Source organism: Octopus bimaculoides, chromosome 18, assembly GCF_046866305.1.
Source record: "Octopus bimaculoides isolate indiv1 chromosome 18, ASM4686630v1, whole genome shotgun sequence".
NCBI lineage: Eukaryota > Metazoa > Mollusca > Cephalopoda > Octopoda > Octopodidae > Octopus > Octopus bimaculoides.
The window spans coordinates 35,749,448-35,765,263 of record NC_142945.1 but is presented as its reverse complement, the minus strand read 5'-3'; the positions used below and the strand labels follow the sequence as shown (position 1 = coordinate 35,765,263).

At 35.1% G+C, this 15,816-nt stretch overlaps 1 protein-coding gene across 9 annotated transcripts in view; it reads right to left on the bottom strand.

The window, feature by feature from the left end:
• Positions 1–15,816, bottom strand: part of LOC106867954 (N-acetylated-alpha-linked acidic dipeptidase 2) — a 670,339-nt gene that overhangs the window by 107,557 nt on the left and 546,966 nt on the right. For all 9 annotated transcript variants that reach the window (XM_089365978.1, XM_089365976.1, XM_089365974.1 and 6 more), the window contains 2 exons: positions 15,556–15,684; positions 9,082–9,207 (listed from right to left, as the gene is read on the bottom strand). In XM_089365978.1, the coding sequence (XP_089222104.1) occupies positions 9,082–9,207; positions 15,556–15,684 (255 nt within the window). The remainder of the gene's footprint in view (positions 1–9,081; positions 9,208–15,555; positions 15,685–15,816) is intronic.

Here is a 15,816-nt window from a genome sequence, read left to right as displayed (position 1 = left end):
TATTTTGAATTGTGAATTCATTATTAAGGGTAAATACTATGGAATATAAGAAACGCTTGAAGAGAGTCTCTTATATATGTATGTGTGTGTGTGTATAAATACATGCACACATACACATTTACCTATCTACATATATATACACAAACACAAATGTGTGCGTGTTTTCTTTTTCAGCAGTGAGCATGATGTCATCAGAGTGTGTTAGTAGCTCATCATTGATGTTCACAGCCCCTGTCCAGTCAATGTCTCTGATGACTGTTTCCTGACATCATCATCATCATCATCATCATCGTTTAACGTCCGCTTTCCATGCTAGCATGGGTTGGACGATTTGACTGAGGACTGGTGAAACCGGATGGCAACACCAGGCTCCAGTCTGATTTGGCAGAGTTTCTACAGCTGGATGCCCTTCCTAATGCCAACCACTCAGAGAGTAAGAAATTTGGAGAGGTGGTATCTCCTTGTTTGACACCATTCCTGGTAACAACACTTACTGGTAATGGTAGCAGGGTTAGGGTTAGGGTTAGTGGTGCATCCAGAGTTCACATCGCTGAGTAGCTTGATGAATTGCCTTCCAGCTCTTTACATTTCCAGAGTTTTCAGCCCTGCATTGATGACATTATTACCAAAGGCCGTTTTGTAGTTAATGACAGTGACGCAGAAGCAACTTGTATTCTTTCATTTGTTCTATACTCATTGCTGAAACCACAGTTCGGCTGTAGACCATGCTGACAGAGCTAGACACCCATAGTTCAGCAGTCAGCCTTAAAATTAATTGCATGCAAATAAAATACATGTGGTCTGAAAATGTAGCATAAGGCAGAATAAAGAACATCAATAGGCTATGACACAAAGGGCCATGAAAAAAGCCATTCTAGGAGCATTGTTGTAAGAGCATATCTAAAATGAGGTAAGTCGAGAACAGAGTGGAATGAATGACATGATTGCAGGATATCAAAAGCAGAAGTTTTACTGGGTTGGACATGTTGCAAGGTTCACAGACAACAGGTGGACCTGTGCAGTTGTTGAGAGATGGAAAAAAAAGAGTTGGAAGGCCTCCATAATGATGGGAAGACATTTTAGTTAACTGAATTATTCCAAGATGGATAAGGAGGGCCACAATCAAGAAAGAATTAGAAGTGTATTGTGACCAGCAGCATATAACATCTGATAGTCTGGTCAATACATACATATGCACACACACACACACACACACACACACAAACACACACACACACACACACACACACACACACATATATATATATATATATATAGTACAAGTAGAAAGATATTTTTTCAATGCATAAGTACTGATAGAACAGTATATATAGGTAAAATATAACATGTCTTGAATGGCACAACAATGCAGAGTGGACTATAATAATTGTTATAATTTAATTATCCATAGTCTGATAGAATAATATTTCGGAATATAAAAATTCCTTCTTCAGATATCATTAGGAATTGATCAAGTCACTGCTATAATTGGTTTGCCAATGGTTACTGAAATTGTTTTTCTAGAAGTTTCTCTGCAGTAGTCTCATTAATCTCCTTCCAGAATTCCACATGAGAAGCGTGTTAGGGCAGCCATGTCTCAAGCTCATGTGTGTTGGCACATCTGCAGCACTGCTTCTAAGTTATGTATTATATGTGCAGTTTCTTTTTACTTCTTTCCTTTTTTTTATATAATACATGAACATGTTATCAAAAATGAACCCGCACGCATCCAGATGTAGCTAAATAATATATTGATTGTCATCCTCCAGCCTGTTGTTAATTTGGGGCCCTAGTCTGTCTACGAGGATAGCTTCCTTAATTCTTAGATTACCCAAATTTCTTTCACTGGCCTCAATTGTGACTGTTATGCTTTTGTTGGTGTTCCAGCATCTGTCTAGATGTTTTCTGCGGGAGGAGGCTCTTGTGTTTAGATGCACTTTGATGCGAATGTGCAACGGTCTTGTAGTGCTACCCACATAGAACTTGTTGCATTTATTACATTGTATTCTATACACAATAGTTACCCGTGGGCATAAATCTGTGTCAGGGATGGGTCAGTTAGCTTGTGTGCATTGATTGCTGTCCCTTGCTTGTTTCTTTGCTAAGTGTCTTCTCAGAGAGGGGCCAGAATGGGCTACTTGTATGTCTAATCCAGCTCTTCAGATGGCTGTAGTTATTTTCTCACTAAAATGGGGGTATTCTAAGGAAGTATTTTAATGTGTTGCCAGGTTCTCTGTGTGTTCGGTGTGTTTGTCGTCTTGGGTACTTAAGCCGATTTACAATGGATATAGGGTACCCGTTGGTTTTCAATATTTCTAGGAAGTGTGTGGTGCGGGTCACCTTATCTTCTGTCCTGCTGCACTTACTCTGGATGCGTGCAAGTTCATTTCTGGTGTATCCTATTTTGGCACCGAGTGGAAGGGCTGAATTGTACTGAACAAACATATCTCTACTGGCTGCTTTCCTAGCATATATATACAATAAAATCCTCTGTAAAGATTTTATCCTATATATGATGTTCTATCAGTACTTGTGCGTTGAAAAAATATATTTTTCTACTTGTACTACAATACATTTCAGCGCTTCAAAAACAAACTTATGTTTGTTTACATATGACGTAATATATAAGTGTATGTGTGTATGTATGTATGTATGTATTTTATGGCAGGTGCTCCTTCACAGTTGCTCTCTACCAAATTTTCCATTCACAAGACCTAGGTTAACCTGAGACACATACATATGAATGTGTCCCAGGTTAACCATATGTATGTATATGACACATACATATGGTCCCACACTGTAGAATAAAACTTGAAACTGCTTGGTTAGGGATGTGAGCTTTTCAACAACAGCATGCTTATGCTCAATTGCAATCAAATGTCTGTATGATCAGAGTTAATCTGGGGTTAAATAACAAAAACAACAACACAAGTTTATTGATTGTACCTTCCAGTTAGAAATCAATATATCTAAATTTATACAACTCTAACCCACCCATCTAAAATACAGAAAAAAAATTCAATAATGCTTCATTTCACTGATGATTGTAAGATAACTGTAGATACCTGACAATGAAATAATGGCCAGATGGTCAGTACATGCTTTTTTATTATGTTTTTTTCTAGATAAAATCTAAAATCACACAGTAAGTCACTTCATAAAAGAACAGCATTGTACATTGAATATATCAAGAGGAAATAGAAGAGTGAGTGAGGAAATGTTAAGTAAAAAGGCTTTGTGTGTTAGATGTTTCATGTCTTTCAGAAAGTTATTAATAAAGTCCATCAAGTGTAGCATGTTTCATCTCCTGCACACCACCCACAACCTCCCTATTTCTGATCTAAACTTTGATAAAAAAAAAAATTTAAAAAAAAAAAAATTAAAAAAAAAAAAAATTGCAACTATTGTGCCAGCTCTTCCTTCACTTGGTATTATTGTCTGCTGCATGCAATATGGAGGATTAAAATGGGTTTTTCTCCTACTCCACCTCCTCCTGCTCCTACTACAACCACCACCACTACTACCACTGAATCTACCAGCAGCAGCAGGTGTCAGTTATAGCCTTCCATTTCAAGGGTTTGCTGTTCCGCCATTGTGTCCTTGGACAAGTTACTAAGTTCTCACTGGCTCAGTCAGTATAACTCTACAGAGGTTACTGCCTAGCTCCAGGTTAACTCTTATTGGTCAGATCTATTGTCATAGACATTCCAGACATGCCTAACTCAACTTATTAAAAAAAGTATTTTATTGAGGGACTGAATTATCTAATGTCTCTTTCCTCTTTTAAGATGATAACAGGTGATTTGAGGAAAATCTAGCTGCTATTTCTTTTAGGAGAGCAACTACATAGTAACATTCCAAAATTCATAAATAGCATTGGATGAGTCCACTAGTGAACCACCAAAGTGACTGTGACTCTATATAGCTAGTCCTTTCTAAAATAGGCACAAGGTCTGACATTTGGAGGAGGGGATAGTTGATTACATCAACCCCAGTGCGCAACTGGTACTTATTATATTGACGCTCAAAGGATGAAAGGCAAAGTCCACTTCGGCAACATCTGAACTCAGAATGTAATGATGGATGCAATGCTACTAAACGTTTTGCCTGACATGCTAATGATTCTGCTAGCTCGCCATCTTTCACTCTGTATACATGATACAAGTAGGTGTTGTTCACCACTGTATACAGCAGGGCAGTGTACTGCTGGTTTCAAATTTTGGCACAAGTTTGGGGGAGGGGGTAAGTTGATTACATTAACCCCAGTGCTCAACTGGTACTTATTTCATTGACCTCAAAAGGCTGAAAGGCACAGTCAACCTCAGCAGAATTTGAACTCAAAATATAAAGATGGATGAAATGCCGCTAAGCATTTTGCCTGACACAGTAAGAGTTCTGCCGGCTCACTGCTCTTAGGACAACATATTATTAACAAATATGTTTTCTATATAGTCATTTGCCTTAAACACACCACAAGAACAGTAAGGCACCTATGTGTGCTACACAGTGTGTTGCAATATACAATATACACACAAGGGTCATTCAGATTGATAACGACTCTCTGGAACAGAGATTATCAAATGCCTAATCAAATGGAACACATCTGCTGAGATTCTACATTCTGAGACATTAAACATAGGACACACAGAAGCAGCCAAGATCAATCCATTCCAACTGTGTACGAATGAATACTCAACTGACAGAGATAGCTTGGTTTTAAGTCAGTACAGTGTAACTTCTCCTGCCCCTATCACTGGCTTCCTCATATTCCTTCAATCCACTTAACCATCTCTCTCTCTCTCTCTCTCTCTCTCTCTCTCTCTCTCTCAGTACCCAATAAATCATTAACCAAGCTGAATGTATACTAACATTTTCTCCTACTCTATACACCCTCCTGTTTTATTGATAGCCTTTATATTTCACATTACTTTCTCATATAGCTTGTCAGAGTACAATGAATAAGTTTCACTTAATACGAGTAGCTGAATCTGTATAGATTACACACTCATATACATGAGCACATGCATGTATACACATATCGCAGATGCACAAATGCATATCAATTCCTTGATAAGTATGATTTATGGCAAGTTTAAACCAAAAGCTACAGTAGAATGACTGAGATGGTTTACAGTAGCAATATAATCTTGACATTTGCAGTCCATCTTTCAACCAGGTTAGCTGCCAACACTAACAACTGTTGGTCAAAAAGTAAAGAGAAATTCATTGTGTTAAACATAGTTCTGATCTTTTAAAGCAATATTTGGATTATCTAGTATAAAGATCCACCTCCCTTTGTTCTCTTCCATACTGGAGACACATCTTTGAAGTTTTTAATTGGTTCAGATCACCAAAAGATAAGTGAAAAAGGCAAACACATGTAATTATGATTCCTTCCTAATGCATAAGTGTGGCTGCATGGTAAGAAGCTTGCTTCCCAATCACATAGTTCCAGGTTTAGTCTCATTGCATGGCACCTCAGGCAAGTGTCTTTTGTTATAGGCTTGGGTTGACCAAAGCCCTGTGAGTGGCCCTGTGTGTGTGTGTGTGTGTGTGTGTATTAGTGAATGAGAACTTTGGCGATATGCTGTGCTTGAGAAGACCTGTCAAGCCAAGTGAAATCATAACTGTGGCTGATGCTGATGTCACATAACTGGCACCTGTGCTGGTGGCATGTGAAAAGCATTGTTTGAGTGTTGAGCCACACGGAGGCAAGGTGGTCGATGTTGGTGACACATGAAAAGCACCTTTTGAGTGTTGGGCCTCATGGAGGCAATGAGAAATGACCGAGATGTTTGGCATTATACCATGCTTGCAAAGAAGACTCATCAAGCCAAGTAAAACTGTAGCTGTGGCAGATACTGGGGGTCACACAAATGGTACCCGTGTCAGTGGCATGTAAAGGCACCCATTGCACTCTCAGAGTGGTTGGCATTAGGAAAGGCATCCAGCCATAGAAACCATACCAAATCAGACTGGAGTCTCGTGCAGCCTTCCAGCTTGCCAGCCCTGGTCAAACCTTCAAACCCATACCAGCATGGACAACAGAGGTTAAATGATGATGATGATGATGATGATGCTATATATACATATATATAAATATATATATATATATATATATATATATATATATATATATATATATATATATGTATGTCAGTTTGATATGGTTCCATGCTACTTCAAGATTCGCAGGCCCCTAATGAGAGCCTGACTCCTTCAGGAATTGAATCAAACTGTTTTAAATAATACATGTAACTCCTAAATGTGTTGGTGCCCTTTTCTTTCATTTGTCCACTCACTCATATATGTGTGTATGTGTGTGTGTCTCCCACCACTGCTTGACAACTGGTGTTGGTGTGCTTACATCTTTGTAACTTAGCAGTTTAGCTAAAGAGACCGACAGAATAAGTAGTAGGCTTTAAAAAAAAGTCCTGAGTTCAATTTGTTCGACTAAAAACCCCTTTAAAGCAGTACCCAAGCATGGCTGCAGTCAAATGACTGAAACAAGTGAAAGAAAAAGATAAAGCCTGACAAAAAATGGGGTTAAATCACTGCAGGGGCTGAAAAGCTTTGTCACAGACAAAAAAAAATAATAATGTTCAACAGCCACATAAACATAGAAATATAGAAATTACTTGAACTTTGATTTTTGCCTATGAATGTCCGCATAGCTTATTTATTTCTCTGTACTCAATTACTTGTATAACTATACACAGCCACCAAATAACAAGTGTAATGCTCTAACCAAGTCCACTGCCAATGTGGCCACCACAAAAACTTACTAGCATACAAAAATAAACAGGACAGTAGAAAAGAAAAAGCAATAAGTTATACTAACATTTATTACCATAGGCTTCTGGTATTGATTTTCACAGTTATGTGCATTTGTATCTTATATTTCTATATATTTTTAGTCTGCTTTGAATATCTTCTTAAATTCTATGGATTATCTAATTATTCTGTTTTTAATAAAATTCTCGAAAGCTATTTCTAATAAATATAACACCCTGCTCACTACCCAGCTAGTCCATAGTACTCTTGTTATGCTACTGTCATAGTTTTGCTTGGTTATGGTCAAGACAACTAAGGTGACTACCAGTCGATGTACAAATTTTATTGCATCCTGCTTGGATAACATTAATGAATAATGATACAACCACAAATCTGAGTTTCCTATTATGATTTATATAATTATCATAAATAGTGTACATAGTTCTTATGAATATGACTAATTATCTGAATTGTCACACAGAGGGCTACAGATCATTCTCCACTAGATGGAAACATAGGATACCTGAAATACCAGATTTATGGACTGCACCTAGTCATGTAACCAGCTACATAAATATGCCTTATATCTGACTGTTGAGGATGATCTAGAACTACAAAAGCAGCAGTAACTATGTAGCATTTTATGAAGTACAATAGTTTTTGTTTTAAATAGGCTCATTAAGAAAATTTAATCTATTTACGGTAGGTGAAGAAGTGATAGATAAATTGGCATTCTATCTAGAGTTGGAGAAATTTCTCTCATATCACAGAAAGCAGAGGTAAGCACAAAGACTTAGAAGTTCCATACAGCTTAAGAAATACTTATATTAAGTGACATTTACTATTCTACAAGGTATTAAAAGAGAAAATAATGTTTTCCAATAGGAATAGCAGACATGAGGTCAATAAACTATATGAGTTGAGCAACCATGAAGAGACCACTTGAGACGGTAAAAAAGAAAAGAGAAAACATGACATTTTGACTGAATGGATAAAAAAAAAATGAAGTCCAATGAAAATGATGATGATCTGTTTCGACAAAAATTATCGAATAAATTTTGTGAGTTTGGATCAGTTTGTATGCCGAAAGAGAAAAGAAATTCAATGCTTAAAATATATTTCTTTGTCTGAGAAAGAGCATTTTGTTTTTTTAACTGATGACTGAATAAACAGGCAAACTTGATAAATATACTGAACTCTTCAAAGAGAAGAAAGCAGCTTAGGTTGTCACTGAACCTGTAGTTATTTTATTTAGTTATTTTTGACCGATGACTGAAGACTTACTTTCCATAATTCTTTGTAATTTTAGTTTGGCTATCAATTTATTGGCCAGTCAAAGTTAAGCTGAATGGTGTTAGAACACAAAACATAAGGTGACATAACTAAATCCTACTGTCTATTTGATTCCTTGCTCTACCACCTGTACCTCTCTACAGTTGATTTTTGAGTCTAATAGCACATTTACATTATGAGTGTATTTCATTTCCAAAAATTGAGAATTCTTTTAGCCTAAACTTCAGTCTTTCAGTTGAAATTTTTGTTTGATGTAATTCATCTTCTTTGCAGACAGGTGGGTAAAGAATTTTCAAGAAGTACAGAAATAGTAGCTATCTTTCATTACAATTACAACCTTGAAGAACTCAATCTCATATGAAATAAACAGAAGAGAATTTATTGAAGGGTTAATAAACTTCCAAATCTATCAGTCTCATTGAGCAATAGCAATGTTTTTTCATGTCTCTTAACCTTGATAGATCAACCCTTACTACTATCCACACAGAGAGGAAATTCTATATGAATATACAATACATGGGCAGCGTATCATATTATTTAGCTTAAAAGAGTACAGATTTTCTCCTTTTTCTACAAGAGAACAAATTAAATAGAAACAAAAATAAAATCTTATTGCAGTTATTGAAAAAAAATGGTACCTTCCTAAGCAGTTGGGGAGAAACAAACTTATGACATAGGTGTAACCAGTCAAATACTTACAGCTAGCTTTAAACTTAATACTTCCAAAATAAACACAAATGTGTTGTTGCATTAAAATAAAGATCATTAATATAAAATTCTACAGTTTTTATGACAACTACATAAATGTAACTCTTAATATTTAATTAGATATAGTTATGATGTGATCCATATATTATAAGATATTATTTCTTCCAAAAGAGAAAGTGGAGTTCTAGATAAGAGATAAGAAAAATTATTGGTGTTCCTCAAACATGTATGTGCTGAATTAGACAGATGAATTAGAAATGAATAATGAAAGGTGACATGTTCTGTCTTCATAAATCCGAAACTTACCTTATCACCTCTAAAAATCTTTCCATAGCGTGCAATGACTACTGAGCCAGTGAAGTTTACGGAATGATTTTTATGGAGGTACTGAAAGTCTTCAATTCTGCCATAGTTGACATAGATTAAAGGACCCTAGAATCAGAAAAGAACAAAAACTGATTAATAGCATTTTGTTGATAATTAAGTTAATTAATATAGTGTGAAATAAGCAAAGGCAAATGATTGATATTTGCATAACATCTGAGCCATGTGATGAGATATCCCTAACTTATAAGTTGCTTGCACAAAATGATTATTGGTATGAATGTAAATTCATAACTGGGATAGAGGAGTTGCAGGTTTTGAAACGGTTCTCCATAGAGATTCCCCTTCTTGCTGATTTTGGAAGAGATGATCACATCAGAAGGGTGTACATGCTCATGTTGTTTCCTTGACTAAGGCAAGACATGTCATTTCCCATAGCTCAGCAGTAAATGAATATAGTCAAATGGTGGCAAAGCTTTCTTTCCCTCCTACAGAAGCATCTTCAATGTTTTGCTAAGTTGAGGTTGAAAGGGAATCTATATTTGCTCACAATTACATGGGCACCTAACACAATCAGTGAAAACAGAGTCCTAGCTAGGAAGGCCATATTCACAAGTGATGTGTGTGTGTGTGCGTGTGTGTGTATTTAGAGTTTTCAGCAACAGATGAATCATGCTTAAGTGCAATACTATTCTCAGAATACTTGGTTATGTTTTGCTCAGAACACGCATACACACAAAACATGAAAGAATTTGCTGCTGCTGCTGCCACTACTACTACTACTACTACTACTACTACTACTACATTTATTTATATTTCAATGCATGTCAACTTAAAATTTTGGATAATTTATGGGCTATCCAAATATGTCTATTTATTTTTCTGCTATATTTTCTATAAAATATGGAGTTATTTGTTCATGTCAGAAAAGAAAGTGGTTACACTGGGGAAAATAAATTCCAAAATAATTAAACATAGTATTTTAAAAATACATGTACAAATTTAAGGCACCATGGTTCACCTCACAAATAACTGAACTGATAGAACAGGAAGTTTCCTGCAGAGAATGTCATTAACATGAATTGTACTAATTCACACATATTATCTAGAAATATTGAACTATCAATTATTGAATAAACCTCTATAGCTAAAGGCTGATGTGTAATTATAAAATGTGCAGTTGTTTAATTAGTGTAGGGTATTAGTAAAGGTTAAATGTGAGATTTATTCTGATTATTAGAACACCTGAAAACTAATTGGGACTGCACTTAAAATTTGTCACATCATTGCTTCATGTTCAACAGTAATCACTTGCTGTGTGCGATAACGAAGAACAAATAGTCAGCTTATCTTCTCATCAATTGATTATCATTGAATTGCCAAGAATATTACAACTTTTTCAGGTGTGCAAATATAAAGATTCCATGAGATTCTCTGCAGGAAGTTATAATGAAGGAAGAGATTTGAAATTGAAATAATTTCACACTATATAGCTAAAAGTAAATATGTTAATAGATTTATATTAATTAAGAACTAATCAGACACAGTGACAGCTGAATTTAAAAAATTTCATTCAGCAATATATTACAGTCTTTAGTCAATTGATGAGTTGAATCCCTAATATTGCTTATATTATGGTATGTTGGTACTTTGAAATTACCTCATGGAGTGATGACCACGTCATGTATAGTTACAGGCTTCCCTTTAGCAAGGCAAAGCACCCATTCAGTCACTTTGCCAGGGATACACAAAGTCATGGCATATTGTGAAGAGCTCAACTGAGCCAACAGTGTTTTGTACATTGATGCTGAGTGGAGAAATCCTAAAAGATTAATGGTCAGGATCACCAAGCTCTATCAAGAGAATAACTGCAATGCGTCCATAGTGGGGGGGGGGGGGCCTGGGCAAGCATGGTCACCTAATCAGCTAATGAAAATTTCACTATGACTCAAGTTTCCAATTCAAATTCATAAAAATGGAAGTGGATGGTGATAGAGTGTCATTGGAATCTGCAAAAGCAGCAAAGAGAAAAATAAAAACAAAAAAAAACTGCTAATACAATGGGTCCTGCTCAGTGTTGCAAACTGAAAACCCTTGTAACCCACTTCCAGTCAATGTATCTGCTCCTCATTACCTTACCATCGCTCACTCACCTAAATAGCAGACTAAAATTTCTACAAACTCAGAACCGCTATCTTCTGGAACTCCCATTTTGTCCATCTGTTCCTTACAGAAAATTACCTAAATTGTACCTCCTCAGTTTGAGTGACCTTACTAGGGCCATAGGCTGAGACCACCCTTCTTAGAGTAAAAACAAAAGAACGGAAACAAGGAAAATAGCAAAACAAAACATAATAGCGTCATTACAATATTATTTTTAACTAACAACTACATCACAAAAATACTTTTACATTCAACTTCATATCAAACAATACCAGTCCATTTGATCACAGAGCATTTTTTATTTGAACATGGTCAACAGACTAGTTTTTTTTGTATTCAATGTCATTTAATTTCACGCTATTTTAAATACTGTACTGCACATTTATGACTGTCTATTTATATAAGATGTATTTCCAATAAATATCTAGAAAAATTCATTCATGTCTGATAGAAAAAAAATGCAGTTAGAGTGGAAAAAAATAAGATTCAAAAGAATTAAAAATGATTTTTTAAAATACATGTGCAAGGGGGAGAAAAATTTGCTTTGATATGAATATTTGATAAATGGCAGAAATAGCTAAATAAATTTTAAAATTATAACAAGTTACATAAATAAATAAAAATTTAGTATAAATTACTCTCTGTATGAAATTTTATAGAAAAATAGTTCAGAAGTTTAGGCACCAAAAATTTTACAGACTCACACAGACATGTATGATACTAAAGCATAACTAAAGAGTGACTTCTAGTTAATAAGAGGCATTTTATTTTGTAACAAAATAAAATAGCAAAAAAAACTTTTACCTTTGGATTTATCTATGTAATATTATTACTAACATTAATTAATTTCTTCCCAGACTTTTACTTTGACAGTAGCTATACAATATATATATATATATATATATATATATATATATATATATATATATATTTCATACAGCTTGCACTGTCAGATATTCTCTTGCAGTTGGGATCTCCAGCCTGACACATTACACAGTCAGACAGGTGATTTCAGTTTCAGCACCTTCTGACAGTATTACTGCACCCAGCAATGCTTAGCAGGACTGAAACTACAAGAGAATGCCCATGTTCTTTTGGCTCAGAAGAGGGTATGGTTTTAATCATGCAGCTAATTAACCAGACCAAACTATCTGCAACCAGCTGTAGTAGTAATTTACAAATTAACATACCAATGTGCTCACATCAGCATTTGATAAAGCAAAATGACAGTTACATATCAGAAGAATAGAACACTATCCCTCATCCACATCACCTAGAATAGTATTCAAAGGGAAACATAGAAAAGAAATACATAAAGAGAGGTTTTGGATGCAACAAATCTGCACATTGAAGAAGCTCACTCAAGTCAGCTAGTTCAGTCACTGATAAATTCGAACTCAAAAATTGTACAGGAATAGCCAGTTGAAATTATATTATCATTAAGATTTCAAACTGCCAAATGTTTTAATATATCATATATTTTACCCATTCACTTGTTTATTCAGATATTTATCTATTTGTTGTCGTAGTTACTAGTCTATTTGTATATTCCTCCTTTGCATCTCACATAACTGCTTTGACCTACAACCCCAACAATATACATGTATATGTATATATATATACATTTATATATATCCATGTGAAATGACATCTTATGTATGTCATTTATATATAGCTATATGTATGATTCATCTGTTAGAAAACAGCTGAGATATAATCAGGAACATTGGATCACCATCAATATCAGAGAAACAGTGAGGCCATTTATAGTAATGTTAGATGGGCTTGGAGATTTCTTATATACTACCATGCAGCCATGTAAGAACATTTGCTCTGGCCAGACTCTGTGTGTGTGTGTGTGTGTGTGTGTGTGTGTGTGTGTGTGTGTTGATATATATCTTTGTAGATGTGCATATCTGTTATGCTTTTGCAAATCTTTCTCGGTATATGTTGGTGAAGAAAGTAAACACTAGCATAAAAATCAGAAAACTGGTACTTTCAAATAGAAATGTTCTGTGTGGTAGTTGTTCTGCTGAGTTAGACAATCCCTTGTCACTCTAATTATCAGAAATGCATTGAACCGGTGATTGGTTTGCTGGAAACCTGTAACTAATAATGCTATTGTTCACCAAATGCAATACAAAATAAATAACTAAAATAAAAATAAATGAGAGATATTAACTGCCTAATCTAACCATACTAAAATTCCTCATATCGGTTCAGAGCTAATATGAGAAATCAATAATATTACAAGAGGGCTGTAATTGATTGGATCAACCATAGCACGTTGTGAGCACATGACATAAATTCATGTGGGATGAAAGGCAAAGCTGATTCCTAGCAGGATTTGAACTCAAAATGTAATGGAACAAAACTAGAAGCTTCCTGATGAATTTTCCAAATAACTGATTGGGCCAACATTATCAACACAGCTCGAAATTAAAATACTGATTTATAATTTTGGTACAAGACCACACACAGTTGATTATATTGGCCCTACATGTTATTGGTACTCATTTATGTGTAACTGAGATGTATCATCATTTTACTATCATCTTTAGGTCCATTTTTCAGGACAATGTTTTTACAGCTGAAAAGCCTTCCTGATGCCACCCTTTTAGTCACCTCATACATCACACAAAGATACAGGGTATCTTTTCTAAAAGCCAAGATGCAAGACAAAATTGATCTTGGCCAGTGAAATTTGGAAGGAGAGCATGAAGTGGTGTAACTAAATATTGGTTTCAAATTTTGGCCCAAATCCTGTAGTTTCAATGTGGTGGTGCTGGTGGTGGGTGGGTGGGGTCAAACAATTACATCACCCCCTGTGTTCAACCAGTACTTATTCTAATGACCACAAAAGGATGAAAGGTAAAGTTGACTTCAGTGGAATTTGAACTCAGAATGTAAAGATGGACAAATTGCCACTGAGCATCTTGCCTAGTGTACTAATGATTCTGTCAGCTTGCAGCCTTTTAAAAAAGTGACCAGCAAGTGGCTATGGAGAATTGAAGCTAAGTGGCCCCTTAGGTGTAACTAAATATTGAATGGTATTTTGTTTATTACTCTACTGATTTTCTCATTAACAACACTCATCTAAAGGAATAATGTTGATTCTTAACTTTAGGACTTGACTGGTACTTAGTGATGGAAAATAACTCAGATGTTGGTGGGATACAAACACAGAACATAGAAGTATACAACTAAACAGCACTAGAAAGTTTGGTCAACACTCAACCAATGTTACCAGTCTATCCTAAATTCATAATATTAAAATCAAAACAGGTGGGGAGTGTCACTGTTTACTGGTCTGCAATTCTGTGGCATAAGCCAAAAGTAATATCTTCCCCAATATGAAAAGTTAATAAAAGGAAGTTTCTATCCATATTATAGTAATGCCCCCAGCATGGCCACAGCAACTGGTGAAACAATATAAGTGGCCGGTATTTGAATTTCACAAGCAGTGAGGTAATGTAGAGTACAATTTCCTGGAAAGTGCTTCAGAGAAAAAGATAAGCTCAGCCGAGTTGTGGAGAAATGTTGCAAGCTGTCTTATACAGATGTCAACATCAGAAATTTGGGAATGAAATACAAGTGTGATAGTGCAGAGTCAATAGCTCCAGGAACCAAGGAGGAGTTGTGAAGCTTGTTTCAACAGGGTTACCTAACTATGATGTTGATGATGATGATGATGATAATCTGAATCTACTTTTGCTTTTCTATTATGGGCATCACTATGTGAAATAAACTCTGATGTTATATAATTGCTTGTCTGAATCTATTTCTATAACATTTTTTTGTTTGTGTGTGCAACTGACTCTGTTTTTTTTTACATATAGGCATATTTGTATTGCAATTCAATTTCCTTCTCAATGATTTTGTCTTTTATATGATCTATAGCTCACTTAGCATACAACCAAATTACATTTTTGTTTTTTTAGAAAAAAAAAGAAGCTAAATTTTATAAAACCATATAAGAAATAATATTTTATTTTGCTTAGTAATCATTGATAAAAATAATGTGGACTTACAAGCTTCATTAGTCTTTGAGATACCATAATGGAATGTCAAAGAATTAATGAAACAAACAGCCATAATAAACATTGCAGCACCTAGTGGAAAGGCAGAAAATAAATGAAGCAAACAAACATGATAAACACTGTGGCACCTAACTATTAAGCGGTTGGGTATGTTGGAACATGAGAATTAGGTTAGTGATGCATAATAAAACACATATAGTAATGTATATCAGATGTTGACATAGTAAAGAAGGAGAAGAAGAAACCTATTTACCTCAGCAATGCCACTGGGTGCAAAGGAATTGTAAGGTGGCACAAGTTTTGATGAATCATCTTCTTTTCTGAGTGTTTTTTCATAGAAATGGGACGTAAACACTGATTGATTTTGAAAACGGATTTGAACCTAAAATGAAAAGAGAAAACAGAAAAATCATGAAAATGTGTTAAATGAAAAATGAATAAAAAATAAAAAAACTGTCTTCATAGTCATCAAAGAAGTCATCCCTGTCAGAGAAGTTTTTGTTATAGATTTGGT